Source organism: Rhinichthys klamathensis, unplaced genomic scaffold (genome assembly GCF_029890125.1).
Source record: "Rhinichthys klamathensis goyatoka isolate OS25496 unplaced genomic scaffold, OSU_Roscu_1.1 h1tg000153l_1, whole genome shotgun sequence".
Classification (NCBI taxonomy): Eukaryota; Metazoa; Chordata; class Actinopteri; order Cypriniformes; family Leuciscidae; genus Rhinichthys; species Rhinichthys klamathensis.
The window spans coordinates 270,747-288,619 of record NW_026606688.1 but is presented as its reverse complement, the minus strand read 5'-3'; the positions used below and the strand labels follow the sequence as shown (position 1 = coordinate 288,619).

General features: G+C 38.8%; 2 protein-coding genes across 6 annotated transcripts in view; both read left to right on the top strand.

Moving 5' to 3' along the window:
• The first annotated feature begins 3,084 nt into the window (after positions 1-3,084).
• Positions 3,085-7,649, top strand: si:ch73-335m24.2 (protein eva-1 homolog C). Of its 2 annotated transcripts, XM_056258558.1 has the most exons (8): positions 3,085-3,198; positions 4,742-4,944; positions 5,039-5,162; positions 5,244-5,396; positions 5,532-5,675; positions 5,767-5,838; positions 6,582-6,662; positions 7,018-7,649. In XM_056258558.1, exons 1-8 carry the CDS (start codon positions 3,093-3,095, stop codon positions 7,404-7,406), a joined length of 1,272 nt encoding a protein of 423 aa, XP_056114533.1. In that variant the 5' UTR covers positions 3,085-3,092; the 3' UTR covers positions 7,407-7,649. The 2 variants fall into 2 exon arrangements, with proteins under 2 accessions (XP_056114533.1, XP_056114534.1); XM_056258559.1 differs by lacking the exon at positions 6,582-6,662.
• Positions 7,650-8,666: 1,017 nt separating this feature from the next.
• The window catches only part of ocrl (OCRL inositol polyphosphate-5-phosphatase), a 37,939-nt gene continuing 28,732 nt past the window's right edge, over positions 8,667-17,873 (top strand). For 2 of the 4 annotated variants that reach the window (XM_056258556.1, XM_056258554.1), the window contains exons 1-9: positions 8,682-8,800; positions 9,369-9,448; positions 13,071-13,162; positions 13,459-13,497; positions 13,943-14,056; positions 15,762-15,908; positions 16,020-16,260; positions 16,338-16,496; positions 16,583-16,684. In XM_056258556.1, coding sequence (XP_056114531.1) covers positions 8,759-8,800; positions 9,369-9,448; positions 13,071-13,162; positions 13,459-13,497; positions 13,943-14,056; positions 15,762-15,908; positions 16,020-16,260; positions 16,338-16,496; positions 16,583-16,684 — 1,016 coding nt within the window. In that variant the 5' untranslated portion in view covers positions 8,682-8,758. Of the gene's footprint in view, positions 8,801-9,368; positions 9,449-13,070; positions 13,163-13,458; positions 13,498-13,942; positions 14,057-15,761; positions 15,909-16,019; positions 16,261-16,334; positions 16,497-16,582; positions 16,685-17,873 lie in introns of all 4 variants that reach the window. The other 2 variants (XM_056258553.1, XM_056258555.1) reach the window with 2 other exon arrangements.

Here is a 17,873-nt window from a genome sequence, read left to right as displayed (position 1 = left end):
ATTCCATTCATGCAGACTATTAACACTTCTACCTCTTACTAACATTCTCCTCTCCCATATGTTCAATCACTATGTGCCCCTTTCAGCTGTGTAATGGAGAGGCTGTTTACTATACATGAACTAATCCACTTATTTTAAAAGAAGATATTTAACTCTTGCATGTCAGACAACAGAGTGAAGGTACTTGCTCTTCTCTGTTTCAGTCTTTTTTTTTTTCTAGTGGTCATTTGGAATTCTGACTCATTCTGCTCTTTCATATTATCATTTTTGGAAGTTTTCTAACTTCCAGTAACCCCTGCCAAAACCTTCCAAAAACAACCTAATATCACTTTCGATATTAGTTGAGGCACAGCAGAAAGCAAATCCCATGTGGGTTTTGTGTGTTTTTCAACCCCAAAAAATGAGCTAAATCCCTTGGGGGACGTTTAGGGATTTCCTCGATTGGAATAATGATTCATAAATCAGGTAAATGATGCTTTGTTTTTTAAAATCTAAAATACAGTTTTCTGGTATGAGTATGGGGTAGTGTGTAAGGGTTATAGTGCATATAAAACATTAGAAGTATATTGCTAAGATACACTGTGTGTGTGTGTGTGTGTGTGTGTGTGTGTGTGTGTGTGTGTGTGTGTGTGTGTGTGTGTGTGTGTGTGTGTGTGTGTGTGTGTGTGTGTGTGTGAGTAGACAAATGAGGGTGTGGGTATGTGATCATTCTCAAGGGATGGGTTCTCTTTAAACAAATAGTTCCCCTCATTCCCTATGCAGTCATGTTGAGTCAAAGGAAACAATTCCGTCATCTATGGCTTCCCCTTATTGTAATTGAGCATATTAACCTGGAAAGACTCTTAGAACAACTTACAGCATACAACACAAACTTATACTAAAATTCATCTCGTACACCAGCTCCATAAAACAGACATTTTAATGACAGAATGCCATTCTTACATAATTGTTTTCCAACCCCTAAGGAGTTTCATTTCCTCATTCAGCAGACAGATGTTGTATTGAGGGGGTTTATTGCATAATTCTGGGGAATTCACACTAGTTTGAAACAATATTACAGCAAAAAGCAGACATATCATATGAAAAAGAAACCAAAGAAAGCAAGGAATTGCTTTCTTCTTTCCTCACAAAGACTTTTAAAAGTGGTTGTAGACCGTTCATCTAAAAATGAAAATTCCTTCATCATTTACCCTCATGTTTGTCTGAAACCTGTATGACTTACTTTCTTAGCAGAATGTTCAAGCCGTGATAGTGAATCACCATGTCTGTCAAGATTTTTAAAGCATTATTTTTTTGTAATGTACATTAATATAGTAAAGCAAATTGTAATGGTGGAGATGGTCAGCCCATGGTCTCTATAATTTAATTTACTTTACTAAATATCTTCATTAGTGTTCCATATAAGCAGAAAAGGTTTTCAATGACATGAGAGTAAATGATGACAAAATGTTTATTTTGGGGTAAACTATCCCTTTAAGTATAAAAGACTGGTGATTATACTGTATATACAAAGCAAGAGCCTGACATGGAAACTCCTTACAAATCCTGGAAATTAAGCAAGTTCCACTTCGGCTAGCACAGGAAATGTGCCATCAGCCATGCCAGTTTACACAGTGTACTCCCTCCTCCTGAAGCCAACAGGATACTATGAGTAACAGATCTGAGCTGTTTCAGTCCATGCTTCTCTTTCCCGTTAACATACAGTACTGCGCCACCACATGGAATATACCACCAAACAAGAAATCACCATGGAGATGATGAGCTGTAACGACGCAAAATTGTAAGCCTCTAATCTGATGCCACCGCTGCAATCACTAATAAGCAAACATGTCAAAGCCGGTCAGACTCAGCACATTATTGTACAGCATTTGTCTCCATACTCAACACAGCTCCAATTTAAATCACAAACATTCCTCTCAGGCACTAGACCGATCTCATATGTGGGGGTTGTGGTTCTTAAACTTGGGGAGGGTGATTATATTGACAAAGTGCTGAGAAAGCTAACATGCACCATATAAATAGTCCTACATGTTTTCTGACCTCTGCTCAATACTCATTGCATGTTCAGAAAATATACTGTCCTTATAGAGATAGCAGACTGACAACTCATATTTACCAGCTATGTGTTTAGTGGCAACAGAGTTACTTCTCCTATAGTATTTCTGGAATAGAGAGAAATGTGATGCGCTCACTAACCACTGACCTCTCTCTTCCTCAGGCTGAGAGAGGAAGCACTTATCCTGAGATGATAGGCTATCTACAGGACATCCAGCAGCTGGGAACACACAGCTTGGAAAATCCTTGCTTTATCTCCCTAAACAGGACCCCAATGTTGATCATGAGGACCCAGTTCTGTCGTTTATACATAAATACAAAGCAAAGGAAACAAAACCGTCAAGCTCAGCAAAGACTATTTCTTGTTTTGAGGTTTTTCTTACTGAAGAGAAATGGAGAGAAATCTGATTTAATGCATGCTCTTTAAAGTTTTCTTCAGTATTTATCTTGTTTTCCAGTAAAAAATATATAAACATCCTTAAAACAAGATCAACTCAAGAAAACAAAAATTGTACAGCCATTACTCCACTCCCCAGAAATGTTTTATTATTAATATTAATATTATTATTATCAATGTTGAAAATAGTTTGGCTGATTAATAATTTAGTGTAAAGCATGATGATTTTTTTTCCAGGATTAGTTCAAAAGAACATTTATTCGAAATACAAAGCTTTTGTGCATTAATACATTTAGATAGATGTATGAACAATATAAACTATCAGGTTGATTTAACTTGTTTTTACTTTAAAAAGATTTGACTAGAAACTACATTTATTATCATCAGGGTGGCTATTATTAAACAGATGTGTGAACCTTGTCACCTCAAAAAGCCCTTTTGATAAATAAAATTGAAAACAAGCATGAAAACCGTCTAAACAGTGCGATGAGACAAATGTGTGTCAGTGTCAGTGCTGTTGAAAGAGCGCTTGTTCTCCGCTCAGCACAATGCCACCATTGACCCTTTTCTCCTGGTCAGAAGTCAGAGGGCAGTAAACAGCCAAACAACTTCTCCAAGTTAAAAATCACAGCGGTTCGTAATGTGCGTTGTGCACTATGTCTCTATGGAGCTCTTGTTGGTCCTGGTGTTTCCTCTCATTCGTCCTGTCAACACAGGGCAATCCTCATCAGCTCCAGATTTCTCTGGTAAGTGTTTTTCTCGGATTTCGTGGCTGCGATAGAGGAAATACTGCATGCTGTCTTAGAGCGTAGCTCTCAAAGGAAAGAGGACATTACGTATTTTGTCTTTTACATAGTCCTTGTCAATAATCTGTAGAGCATCAGCATCAGAGAGATGGGTGTCCCTTCCTCTTCTATTGTTTGAGCACAATCCATATAGGAAGGCAAGGCAACATCAACCCATTCTGAACCAAAGACAAACATTTTGTGGTGAAGCTGGTTGACAAAGTGTATAATGTTATGGGCAATATACACTAAAATACACTCAAATACACTAATCCAACAGCAGTGTTTATATGTTGTATGTAAAAAGTCGTTGATTACATTTCAGTGACACATGTTGGCTTCTTGATTTAATTGTTTCTGATTGTGTTTCTGTGTCTCCCCCAAGTCCCCCCTATACAATACATAATGGCTTCAAGAGTGATAATCAGCCAAGAATAGCTCATTGTGTTTATTTGTGAGTGTGTCTGTGCCTGCCACTGCATAACAGAGGGCTCTACAGAATGGCCTAACCCATGAGAGACAGAGAGAGGTACAAGCCAGACATTACCCTTGATCCAGTTCCTTCAATGAATACTCATGGATATGGTCCAATAAAGACATAACAAGCTTGAAACCTGAGCTGTGTGGAAAAGTGGAGGATAAGAAAGAGAAAAATGTTCTGCAGTGTCCCTCGTTTATGTTGTCCACTTAATAACATTTAAATCTCAAATCTGCAGTGCAGAAAGCTTTCAAATCTTTCAGGGGTCATTTCCTCTGAATACATGGCTGTCCCTGACCTCTGCCTCTCTCTTTCACTGCAGTATTTGAAATATACAATTTTCAAAAGAAACAATAAATCAATAGCAACTTAACTTGAAATTTAAATTTAATTTACTTTTTCATTGATAAAGTTGATTTATGATTGTCTATAGATCTTTTTTAGAATCACCAAAAGAATTTTATTTTTTATTTTATAAAAAACGCTGAAAATATATTAAAACACTTAAAACACTGAAATATATTAATAATACTTGGCCTATCAAGAAACTATTTTATTTTATTTATTTAATTAATTACCATCCAGCCCCATAAAAAACATTATGTTTATTAATAATGAATAAGAAACATTCATACGTTTATTATTAATACACTTTTATTAATAACTGCATAGACACACCAAGGTCAAAATGATTATGATTTCATTTTATTTTATTTTCCTGTCCTGGGTTCAGACCCACCAGTTGGAAATCTCTGTTAATGTATAACTGTACCTGAGAAGACATCATAATGTCAACCACATTTGCAAGAAAGGATAAGTGCGGGAGTTGGTTTGTCACATTGCTCGATTTACACTATAAGTGTACAATTGTGGTCAACAATGCTGTTGTGTAGTGGGTTCTCTAAATGCATTTTCAATGCCTTGTTTGTATGCTGAGCAGTGCCTTTACTCAGCAGCAGTGTTGCTCAACTTATGTTTAGACCACTTTAAAAGCTGCTGCGTATATCAGTCTATTTTTCCCCTTAGATTACCTCCACAGGATCCTGAAGAACCACACTGCCCATGCCTGTGATGGAGAGACACTGTCCATCAGATGCCCTTCTAGAACATCTGTGGCTGTCCTCTCAGCGTTTTATGGACGCCGTGTCCCGAGTCCATATCTATGCCCACACGCAAACCCAAACATAACAGAGGAAAACACTGACTGTATATCAACCACAGCCATTCAGGTATCATTGATCTGCATTTACTCATTCTTTAATTCTAGAGGCAAAAATCTCCAGTATAAAACTCATAATGATTGATAATGAATTTCATGGTCAGAAAGTGATGTCTGAGTGCCAGGATCGATGGGAGTGTCAGATTCCTGTGGTGAGTCCTGTGTTTGGTCAAGATCCCTGCCCTGAAACCAGCAAATACATCATTGTCTCCTACAAGTGCAAGCCCGGTGAGACGCCTACTGTATATTGTGCTTCACTTTAGCGAGATTGTAACCGAGCAGCACATCACTGATTTTCCTTCTCCGCAGAGCATCATCGCTCGAGAACAGTGTGTGAGAATGAGCGGCTGAAGCTGGCCTGTAAGAATGACACGGTTCTGGCCATCTATTCAGCCACGTTTGGCCACTTGGAGCATGACAGTCTTGAGTGCCCTCAAGAGGCTAAAACAAAAACGGACATAGGTCTGAGAATAAAATAACACACTTCTTCCATCTAGTGGGAATGTTTTGCTGCAATAGAAGAGGCAGTAAAATATGTGTTCAATGGTCATTGAGATGAGATGGTCATTCATTTGATTAGATTATGTTTCCTGTTAGAGTGCTTGTCTCCGTCAGCCTTGAGGAGGGTGTCAAGGAAGTGTCATGGCAGGACGAACTGCTCCGTGTTGGCTGATGCTCAGGGTTTTGGAGACCCCTGTTTTCCTGGCACCAGAAAGCATTTGCGAGTTTCCTTCACCTGCGGTGAGTTTCAAGAGGTTTCGAAAAACTGTGATCACATTATTCTCTGTTGAAACAGTCATAGAAAGACTTTCTTTGTTGTTGTGCATTTAAGTACCACGGTATCTACTGGAAGATGTTGGACGTGGAAACACAGATCCTTTCTTGCTCTCTGACTATACGCACGGTAAGAAAAAGGATGTAAATGGTGTAAATGATCATTGCTAAGCTAATTTTCATTTTATTAAACTGGCTTGTATTAAAAAGATGATTTTAACATAATAACTGCGACTTATTCCATGTGTTAGTATTGCAAATGAAAATATGACAGGAGAGATATACAATTGTGGTCAGAAGTTCACATGTACCTTGCAGAATCAGCAAAATGTTAATAATTTTAACAAAATAAGAGGGATCATAAAAATTTCAATAAAATAAAAAAAAAATTTTAATGCTGTGTGTCGTTGCCTGGATGATCCATGACTGTATTTTTGTTTGTGATGGCTGTTCATAAGTCCCTTTTTCATCCTGAGGCAGTTAAACCGTGTTTTTCAGAGAAATCATCCAGGTTCTGCACATTTTTTTGTTTTCCAGCATCTTCTGCATATTTGAATCCTTTCCAGTGACTGTATGATTTTGAGATCCATCTTTTCACACTAGGGATTCATAAACAACTATTGCAAAAGGTGAAAACTGAAAACACATGCTAAAGAAGGCAACAAGATGCATTAACCGTCATTTGTATAAATTCAGCAGCAAACATTTTTATTATCCTTATTTTGTTAAAATTATTAACATTTTGCTGATTTTTTCAAGGTATATGTAACATTTTGACCTCAACCGTATGAATCATATAACATAACTGTCAGTCATTGGTTGTTGACGGTCCTGCTGACTGCAGGATCCAATCCCCTCTCCCCCCCTTCACAGGAGGGTGGTATACTGGCCCCGGTGTGTCCAGACCACAAAACATTTTCACCAACTCTCTGGAAATCTTTTTCCAGATCCAGGGTACGTTAGATGTGTGGCCTGATCCCAAAATGTTCAAATGATTTGGTGCCATTTTTACTTAGTATTCACTTTTCTTGTTTGGTGGGGGGTTTTATTCATTTTTTTAAAATACAAACATAAATGTTACAGTACATGTACCAGTAACATGAAAGTAATTTAAAAAAAAAAAAATCAATGCAAAAACAATTAATCTTTCTTTGTGGTTTGCTATAGCAGTCAGCTATGGCCTTCTCATTTACTAAGTGTGGTAGTATCTTACTAATTACTTTTTTAATCTCTTCTCCTCGTCATTGTTGAATGTATTGTTTATTACATTTTAAATGTTAATTCGGCCTCTCTTTTCCATTTTCCCAAGGTCTTCCGGAGACAGTGGCTTTATACTTTGTCTCAGGTATATGTGCTGGTCTGTTCTTCTTGCTGTGTTTGTTCGGTCTCAAATCCACCCTGATTCGAGATCTGAAAGACTTGGCGTCTGAGCTAGGAGATGAGCTAAAGTCCTCCCACAGGTCACAGAGAGGACGAATAGATGATTTTGATGATGATGACGCATCCTTGCGTTCTTCTTTTCGCCACCTTGCGCGCCCGTATCGCACGCCAGACATGTTCAACCAAGAGATGATAATGACAGTGGTGATGGAGGAGAGAAGGGATGAGGACAAACCTGAGATGCCAAATGGAGACATCTGGCCACATATCAACTCCAGCCCTTATGCCATGCACAAAATCAAAACCTCCTCTGCCTGATCTTGATGTTCTCGGCAAATCTGATTGATGAATGTTTTCTTTAATAAAACAAACACTAATTATACTATTTAACATTAATGATAAGATTATATTGTCTGGATCTTAAATGCATAACAAGAATGACATCTGTGGCATCCTTATCAAGCCCACCTGGTTGTGTTTTATGAATAGACTGTATTTATGTATACATTGTCATGTATAATTCGAACTGGTTTAATAAATGAGCGGAGGTGTGATTTCTTTGGATGTTGTGCACATTGAAAATAAAATACATTTGCAGAGCCTACACTCTAAACAATGCTGGGTTGTTTTAACCCAAATTTGGGTCAAATATGGACCATCCCAAATGTTGGGTTAAAAATGTAATTTGAAATTTTAACCCAACTTCAACTTTCACTTTCAACTGTAATTTTTTTAATTACATTTTTAACCCAACATTTGGGTTTGTCCATATTTGACCCAAATTTGGGTTGAAAGAACCCTGCATTTTTTAGAGTGTACTTATCAAACACAGCCAACCAGTGATTTGGTTTGAATTTATATTACCGGTATCTAAAACCTGGTTGTGCTGAAATACACTTACAAGTTGCAACATTTTGTTTATCCTTCTAAAGAAAACATTGTGCAACCAAAGGACATGCACCAGCCCTATATCCGTTTGATGGTCTATTTGACATGTATAGTTAATGAAGGAACAACTCTCTGATTTAAATAAGGGCGTTTGACGAAGTCTCTGCAATGGCAAATATTTAAACAATGCAGTGAACTATACTGTGTTTACAGTGAATATGCGAAAAAGTTGCGTATCTTTAACGTCCCCGAGCAGCGCACAACACACCCAGTGATGTTGCTGCGTCCGGGAGAGCGCAATGATGATGACCTCGAAACTCATTCATGACCGGTGACGTCATTTGGTCAACGTAAACCCGAACATCAATTGAAATGTCAGTGGTTTATTAACGCGGCAACAAACCTGTCATCACTAACGTTACTCATCAACCGTGACCACTCTCTCTGTTTAAATCCAAATTTGACACACAAGTACTCGATAGGTGTTGTTTTCTCCGGAGTTCAATGACTCCACACCGGCTCACAAGCTGAATCGCACTCTTTTGGATGAGCGAGTGAACATTGATTTAACGGCGTTTGTTATTGTAAACCCGTTTTACGGGGTAAATTCTTCCCCGAGCGAGCGATGTGTCGCGAGCACCCCGGAAGTCCAGCACTTAGGTCACGCGCGGCGAGGGGTGGAGCCTGACCTGAGAAAACACTCGCTCGCGCGCCGCTGCTGAGTTTAGCCTGTTAGCTAGCCGCCTGACGGCTTTAATTCAACACACTTAACAACATTCACGATGGAGCATTCATTCGGGATTTCAGATAGCCAATGTTTGGCCGTATCCTTTATTTGGGAGCTCAGTTGTTCATTTTCATTTTGTTAAGAGCAATAGTAGTCTCTTTTGAAGCCATTTAGCCATGTCTTGTTAGCCTAGCTGTAATGGTAAAAATAACATTTATTTTCGTTATGGCAGTGTAATAAAGAGGCTTAACAGAATACAAATGCTGTCATTTTTTGTTGCTGTTTTTTCTCTGCTGTCAGACAGAAGTGTCGTTTATCCAAACATTCATTCCATCACTGTTCTTACATTCCTAGGAATAACTTGGAACAGCATTGTGTGACATTGTCATGTCTCTTGATATGATATGATGTGTATGTAAGGTATGACATGTTGCAGCTGTAGGCTACAAAGAGAATAACACTTGTTATGATTTTTACGCATATTGTAGTATGTTAGGGATTCCCCCTATTATTTTATTACTTAACGTTACCTAATGAAGTTGTATAAAGTCCAACAAGTTCTTTGCTTGTGTGAGGGAGGGAGAGAGCCATGAGTCGTCACGCTTTCCACCCCTTTTCTCTGCCTCTTGCTATTCAATTGAATCCTTGACAGTGATTTTTTTCAGACTGTTAGAGGACACGAGCTCAGAAGCGGACAGAAAGAACCAAGACTTCTGTCCCTGTTACAGTGTTCTGGACAGTTCAAGTGAGTAAACTCCGATCTCAGTTTTTCATTCCACTTTATTCACACTAAACTTCGCTTTTATGTGTAAAACAGGGTTAGTTGGAGAAGAAAATGTTAAAGCTTGAGAACGTTGAGCTGCTGTTTAATCTCTGTCTGGTGGTTTGTTGCTGCTGCCTGTTTGTGTTATTACACTGATGATTGTGTGGTCGTTTTTAGCCTTTTTGACATTAGTTACCAAACCCACAAACGAAGGACATCTAATTGCTAGTCACCAAACTAGAATATCTATCTTGAGAATGCAGCTGGCTTTTAACAGGCTGCTATTTTCTTTTTTTTTTTTAACAAGACATGGTTAAATTCATGGTTATGGACCCCCTTTTTACTGACTGTGATGAAGCATTCCCACAATTATTATATATTATTTAAGCTTTTTCTTGTATTTTCATTTTAAAAATGTAATCTACATTACGCTATATTTTGTTATATTACCTTGGCATTAAATTACAAAAAAAAAAAACAACAACTAGTTAACAGCTGCAAGTGTGTTTCTAGTGAAATGGCTGTGGGAATGGCCGCCAATGGCTGTAAATTTGACATCTTTGTCCTCTGACCGCCGTAATCAAATATTGGACAGACATGGAAACACTATCATCATTGCTATTGGAGCAAATGGGAGTGCAAAAATCATATTTGCTGTAGTCTCTTATTCATCCCTATAGAAGCCAAGAACCCCAGAAAAGTGAAAACGGTCCATTATATTCGAATCTAGTTGCCGGTTACTATAGATGTGAGAAGACTATGTGAAAGATTGTGCAGTCAGATGGTGTTTAGTCAGTGTGGCTTTCGTTGCATGCCAGCATGCTGCCCATTATGCTACATTCCACCTCTGTGTCCTAGAGCCTAATAAGCCTCACATGAGCACACAAACTCTTTAACTGCATTAAAAGTGTACACACTCAGCTTTACTCAAAGCTCGGGTACTGACTGGGTAAAAGAGGTCACAAATGATATTTGTTGAATCTCTGTAATGAAAAAAATCTTCTAACAAAAAGAACAAGGTACACTGTTGTTAGTTCACCCAAAATTGAAATGAATTTAGGCTTTTATTCACATATTTATGAATTAAATATGCCATTTTTAAGTCTTCTTTAAAAACATATCGGTTTTCTTTGGCTTTTAAATAGATCGTGAAATGGGGTTTTGAAGTTGATAGAATGTATGATGTTGTATTTAAATGTGTTTATTTATTCTTGCTTGATCTGTAAAGAACTTTGGGTCAACTTCTGTTTTTTTTAAATGTGCTATAAAAATAAAGCTTGACTTGACATATAAATATTTCAATGCGCATACATGGAGCACATCAAATATGGTCAACGGCAGCCCAACCATACGTGCGTAACGCAAGAACAATCGTCATTGGTTCTCGCGCTGCAAGTAAGCATGTTTGAACTTCCATTTATCATGTTTAATGAGTTCTGTATATGTTCATCAATTTATATGTGAATAAAAATTAATCTTATAAAGTGATTGTAACTCTTCAGAAGAAGTCTTAACTGCTATATTCATATGGAGTTATTTTACGATCTCTATATGAACGTTTTAATTTGAAGAGTCAAATTTATGGTGGAATGGGCCTACAGTGGAGGGACAGAAATATCAAAGATTTTATTAAAAATATCTTAATTTGTGTTTTGAAGATGAAAGCCTTACAGGTTTAGAATGCCGTGATTGTGAGTAGATGATGACTGAGTTTACATTTTTGGATGAACTCAGTCTTTAACCTGAAATGCTCGAGCATCTTTGTAAGAAGCACTGAAAGTATAACAAGCTTATAAAAGTATATTACAGTAAAGCTGCACGAATGAATCGTCAAATGATTGCGAATTCGAAACGCCTACGTGATCTTATTCTTAAATTATGATGATTCGCCTATGTCTATTAAACCTTTGACAAGTACGTTCCCAGCGAACACTCAGATCTGTGTTCGTGCTGCCGCTGACAGAGAGAGCAGTTGTCATGTATAGGTATGAAAGAACTTCACAAAAATCATTTTAACCACAAAGTATTATTAGCAGTACTGGCATAAGTGAATAGTTCAGATACCGATCAAAATAGAGTAAATCGGCTTTTGAAACTTGAAGCTTCAATTAAAGATCATTGTTACGCCAGTAGGTGGCGACAAATGACTGTTAAAAATTTGTCATTGAATCATTCATTAAAGAGATTCATTCAAAAACGCAAATTCATCCAGTAGTGACACGAGTGAAGCCTTTATATGAGAGTCATTAAATAATTCAAATTAATTAAATATATATATATTTTTAAATGGACTGTTTTGTTTATTTGTCTATTCAGAATTGTGGGAGAATCGTGATCTCTAATAAAAAAAAATAAATAAAAAAAAAGTGATTCTCAAACTATCCAGATTCGTCCAGCTCTATATTACAGTATGTTTCATTTAGCCTGACAGACCTTCGGGGTGGATTTTTGAGCTATGTTGTCAATTGAACTTTAATGCCATGGTTTAACCTAAGAAAGGAAGGAGATATTTTTGGCATGAGCAGATTATAACCATCATCACTACATTAGGCTATTATTTGTATTGATTGAATGTGAGATTGCTTAGTAAGTCTAGGCCAAATTTCCCTTGTTCATGAGTGCTGTGTTTCCTGGCAACAGCATCCATTACAGCAATTATCGTCTTCTGAGACTGAGAGAGAGCGGGCTCACTGGCAGCACAGAGGGGTTCTAGTCTTGCCTCCATGTGTTTGCATGGCGAGTCAGGCAGGGAAATCTGAAGGTTTTTCCAATAATCCACTGTAATTGAATTTCCCATTGAGTGAAATGGAGGCAAGACAATAAGAGGAACCTGATGCCCTGGGGTTGGCACTGTTATTGTCAGAGAGTGAAATATGGTCTGCAATTAGCCCTCCACTGCATGTATTTAGCCTGCTGCATTTCTATAAGCTTCCCTCCGCCCTCTGTATTCTGAAGCTTTATTTTTGATGAGATAAGATTATGCTGGACCATAGTGTGTGGAAATATGAGAGCTACATTACCGTTTAAAAGTTTAGGGTCAGTACGATTTTTTCATGTTGTTGACAGAATTCTCTTTTGCTCACCAAGGCTGCATTTATTTGAGCACAAATACAGTAAAAACGGTGATATTGTGTAATATTATTGTGATTTAAAATAACTGTTTTCTATTGTTTGAAATGTAATAATTCCTATGAATTTTCAGCATCATTATTCCAGTCAGTGTCACATGATCCTTCAGAAATCATCCTAATATGATGATTTGCTGCTCAGGAAACGTTTCTTATTATCGTCAATGTTGAAAACATTGTCAATGTTCTTGTAGAAACTGTGATACAATTTATTTCAGAAGTTCACAAGAACAGCATTTATTTGAAGTGGAAATCTTTTGTAACATTTTAAATGTATTCACTGTCACTTTCGATCAATTTTAATTCCTTAAAGAAAAAGATATTACTGACCCAAAACATTTGAACGGTAGTGTATCATTCCCAGTGTGCTGTATGCTAAACTTATTAAGTGAACAGAAATGGTGTTATCACCCAATCTTATGAGATGAGTTATGTGCTCTTGTATGACTTTTCATAAATGAGTCTCTTGTTGTTAGGTTGGATATTTTGGAAAACCCTGAAGCAATTGTATTAAGCCAAGTGCCCCAGCGGTCCATCCCCATCAATAACCATTTTCAGATAGTTCGAGGTAAGTTTCTAATGACTATTTATAGTTTACAGAATGAATTTGTAATAGTGTAAATACATTTGCTCTCTTCTCACTATAATATTTTTCTCCCTGTACAAACTCACCTTTGGTCTCTGTGAGTGAGGCTTAGAAAATAAGCACTGTGTTTGCATAATAAAATCTCTCTCCCATGATCAAATATTTGAAAACCATTTGTCACCATAGACAGCAGGCTATGTTTTATATATCCTGGTACAGTCCCCTGAAAACCTGTATAACATACCTCTCTCTGACTTAATTAAATTTGTCCCTTTTAGAGGCTGAAGAAGCGCTTCTCATTGACATCTCGATAAACAGTAAGTTTTTTTTTAATGAGCCAGCTTTTTTTAAATTAAATTATTTTCATATTTTCTTCCTTCTTGGCCATTTTACCAAGCATTAATGTAGTGTTTTTGAATTATTACATCAGCATAGGATATAATTTTAGTGCATCATTTTTCAAATAAATGTTACATAATTTTTGGTCGAATCATATCTGTCTGGCCATAAGCAGTGTATTGTAGCAGCGTTCAGCTTAAGCAGCTTATTGCTACTTTTATCCATTTAATTTTTCTTTTTATAAACTGTATGAAATTGCAAAAGATTATATGCACTGTTTTTTTTAATAAGATTTGTATACTATGGGAGGTTTCTTAATGCATACTGCCTAAACTAATAAACTTAAGAAAAATGCTTTTGAAAAATAATAAAATGTACAGCTGTGATGTTTGGATGTGAGAAAGTGACACTGTTCCTCAACAGCAACGGTACGGATTCGTCTTCGAGGCGAGCAAATGCCAGAGGTTCTGCTGGAGCTGCAGGATGACGTGCACACTCAGTCTTTCTTACAACATGTGACGAAGGCCAAACAGCAAGGTAATATACCTCATTTTCCCTCCACAGGATGCTTCCACAAACATCAAGCCACATTTCTTATTTATTAACTACTCTAATCATTTATTTACCATGGTAACCAACACCCAGTTTTATATGTTTGTCAGTAATGAATGCTGCCTGGAAGAATTTGACCTCAGTGTCGGGCAGAAAGTTTGACAGATATAAATCTTTGGTGTTGGTTTACTTCAGTTTACATTGTTACAGCCACTATCGGGTCAAAGGTTAGACCACCTGCTGCATGATTTCTCTGATTTGTTACCACACACCTTGTAATATTCAGCTCAGAGTATGTTTGTCCTTCAAACTCTTACCTTAGAGGCATAGGCTTCATTTCCTGATTCATCCTTTGGCTGATGTATCATGTTTGACAGTGTGCTGAAGTCTACTTAAAGCTGGAATACACTACAGGACTTTTGCTAAAATCTGAAAAGTTTCTAAAACACTGGACATTGTACACTTGCCAACTTTGTAAATGGCTACAGAGAAAGACTGGATGTCACACACTAAATGACTGATGATCACACACTACCAGACTTTAATATCGCTCCAAAACACAACAAATTCGTTCAGAAGCTTAGTTGCAAGAAAATGCATGACAGAAAACAAACATGGATGTGCAGGATTTGACTGCAGTAGTTGTAGCGACGAAAAAAAAGGAAGAAACATCAAAATGGATTTGGATGAACTCTTGGGTGTAGATGCAGTCAGTATGACCTGTACAAATTGCGACAGAGGTTTGAGGCGTTATTAAGTGTTATGCAAGTGTTATTAAGCCTGTTATAAGTCGTATCATACATTACAATATGTCTACTAAAATCACCTCAAAATATCATGTTTGATATCCTCTGACTGGATGGAATAGTATGCTCATCTGTGCTCACACACTTTTAGATTTACTGTGAAATCTGTCAGGTTAGAATGACAAATTTTGAGGATGAAATAATCACTGGATTTTCACAGTTTAGTGACATCAAATGTTTTTTTGAGGCAGCAGGTTATCTAGACATTAATGGGCAGAATGTATGAATGTTCTCAGAGTTTGTCTGTGAAACTCAAAATCTGCAGACTGGTATTGACTTTAATTAACTAGCGTCCAGACTGCAAATTTAGGCATAAATCTAGTTAATAGTTGTGTATTCTAGCCTTCCAGCCAGGATACTTTCTGCAATACTCTGAAATTATTAATTACTGAAGGTGAGAGAACTCAAAAAGATCATGTATAAAAAATGTCAGTCAAAGATTTTTGTATTCATGACTTCAGTTTTTTAAAAAGAGATGTAAAAAAGAAAGAAAAGGGAAGACAGCAGATCATATCCAGACCAGGGAAACATTTAAGATAGAAAACCTTAAAAACCTGCTTTTTCTGTTTTGGTTTTCTTTTAATTTTAGTTTATTCTGTCATGTTGATTTTTTTAAAATGCATATCCCTCTGAGGTCACTTTGTGTATGGTACTCTGAATGTACAGATTTTGGGTCTTGCATCAAAGAGTTTATGCCCACTGTACTATGAAACCGTGTGCCTGTACCTGTGCTTTACTGTTAAATCTTATAAGTAGAGCTGCTTGTACTAAAATGATAATATTAAACCTTCATCAAACTACCACTGCTAAAGATGTTTTGAAGGCCATTCTCAATTTTTTTTCATAAATATATGAAACATCACTTTTAAATGATCCACCTTTAGCTGAGAGGAGTTCACTGCCTAGGAAGATGGAGCCTGTTGTACCCATTCCAGTCAAAGACTGCATTCCTGTTCCACCTCAAAGAGGAACCTCCAAGTCCACCTCAAACAACATCAACAACAGTACTTTAGCAAAGCCCTCAAACGCAGGTATGGAATAAAAAAATGCCAGAGCATAACCATTTTTACATTGGGTTACATGGCCAGATGCACCAAAGACCGTGAACGTTCTGTAACTGCTCTGCTCCTCTCTGTTTATAGACTCCGCCCTCTCGCTTGCGACAGATTTTGGTTTCGAAGAAAATTTTAACCATTGTATAAAAGTGGAAGAGAAGAAGAACCAACAAAACCGTATAGTTGCACAACGAGAGCCGCCCCCTCCACCAGTGCCCCCTCTTCCCCCTCGAAAAGGCACATACAAGCCATCGACTAACCTCACGGCAGGCCTGACTGCTAAAGAAAGGCCACCCTCCGCACTGAATGCCACACCTGTCAGAAATGAGTGAGTGCTACTGGTTTTAAATGCTGAAGCCTGTGCATTTTCAGATTTGTTTAACTCAGTGTTGTTTTTTGTAGCAGATTTCAGTCTGTAGACCGCTCTGTTTCCTGGTCTGACAGCCCATCCAACTACACCATGAGACAGACCATGATGAGCAGCCAGTCAGGGTCAAGGGAAGGCCTGCTCAAGTATCGCCTCAGCAAGAAAGAGAAAGAATATGTGGACATTAAGAACTTTCGGTGAGTGTCACATGCCTGGAAACGTAATGTCAATCATTTTGTTTTGACTGATTCCAGGTGTTTGAGTAAGTCATTGTATTTTACAGGTTCTTCTTGGGCACTTGGAATGTGAACGGTCAGTCCCCTGACAGCAGTCTTGAGCCCTGGCTGTGCTGTGACTCAGAACCTCCAGATGTCTACGCACTGGGGTGAGTGACAGAGCAATAGCCCCTCGCTCCAAAATAATGAATCTGAAACATTAGCTGCGTTCCATTACCCTTCAAATTGCGATTTGAAAATACGGCCAATGTAAACTGCAAAAATTCCCATTTAACCAAAAAAAAAAGTTCCCTTTCGAGAGGTTCCTCTTATTGCGTAAGCTTACGCTATGGGAAAACTCCTTTTCTCGAGAAATATTGAAGTCTTTATGTAAAACGCATTGCAGCACAGCGAGGCAGCTCGGTCATTGGCTGTGCTGCGGCAACTTGCACGAACCAATGACGGGGCGACTCTGAACCCGCTTCCAATGAGCGTGCTTCGCGCCCACGCGCGTCAGAGCCCGCCAAGATGGGCGTGGCCAAGGGTTATATATTGGGCGCCCCGTCGTCTGAGTTCTTTAGATTTAATCTCCTTCAGCAAAGAACCTTCTCTTCGCTGGATCCTCCGGATTTGTTGGAGTCTTTTCGCCGCCGCCATCGACAAGCCTACAGCAGGACTGCTTCGAGGACGCCGGCGCCTTCAGCCGCCTTCGATCGCCCTTCTGCTAAGCCATCCGGCGCGCATCATCTAATATCCTTTCAAAAGCTATCAGTGTTCGCCCCCGCGACACTTTCTAAAAGAGCAAATTTAACAAGGCGTTGTTTCAAATGCCTTCCTGCGCCTCGTGTCGAGGCCCTCTTCAGGACGTGGATCGTCACATCATCTGCGCCCGCTGCCTGGGACCGGACCACGCAGAGGCTGCCCTCACTCGAGGCGGATGTCCCGAGTGTGACGCCCTGGGCCCACCTCTTCCGTGCTGCCGTCTCCTCTAGTCGAGCCGCGAAAGAAAAAACGCCGCTCACAGAGGCCGCCGGAGCACGCGGTTTGCAGTGATGTCACGCCGGGCCAATCCCCGCGTGCTTCACCACCACCCGAAGACTCCCCGCCGCCAGTCCAGTTCACACAGGCGGACCAGCACCCCTCCAGCGGAGCGATGGGGCTCGTCTCGTTTGGCGCGTCAGGGGATGATGATGATAAGGATGACAGTTTTTCCTGTGATGCTGCATCCGACGACTGGCCGGGCTCGTCCTTCGACCCCGCTCCATCGACATCAGCGGGCACGAGCGCGGGCTCCAGCATGGACTCGGAGATCGTCCGCATTCTCTCTAAGGCCGTGGAAGACCTCGGGCTCGATTGGTC

Coding starts and splice junctions, on each gene's coding strand:
- si:ch73-335m24.2 (XM_056258558.1), top strand. CDS start 3,093: ATGTGCGTTGTGCACTATGTCTCTATGGAGCTCTTGTTGGTCCTGGTG. Junction 5,163..5,243: donor CTCCTACAAGTGCAAGCCCG/GTGAGACGCCTA, acceptor CCTTCTCCGCAG/AGCATCATCGCTCGAGAACA. Junction 5,676..5,766: donor GCGAGTTTCCTTCACCTGCG/GTGAGTTTCAAG, acceptor TGTGCATTTAAG/TACCACGGTATCTACTGGAA.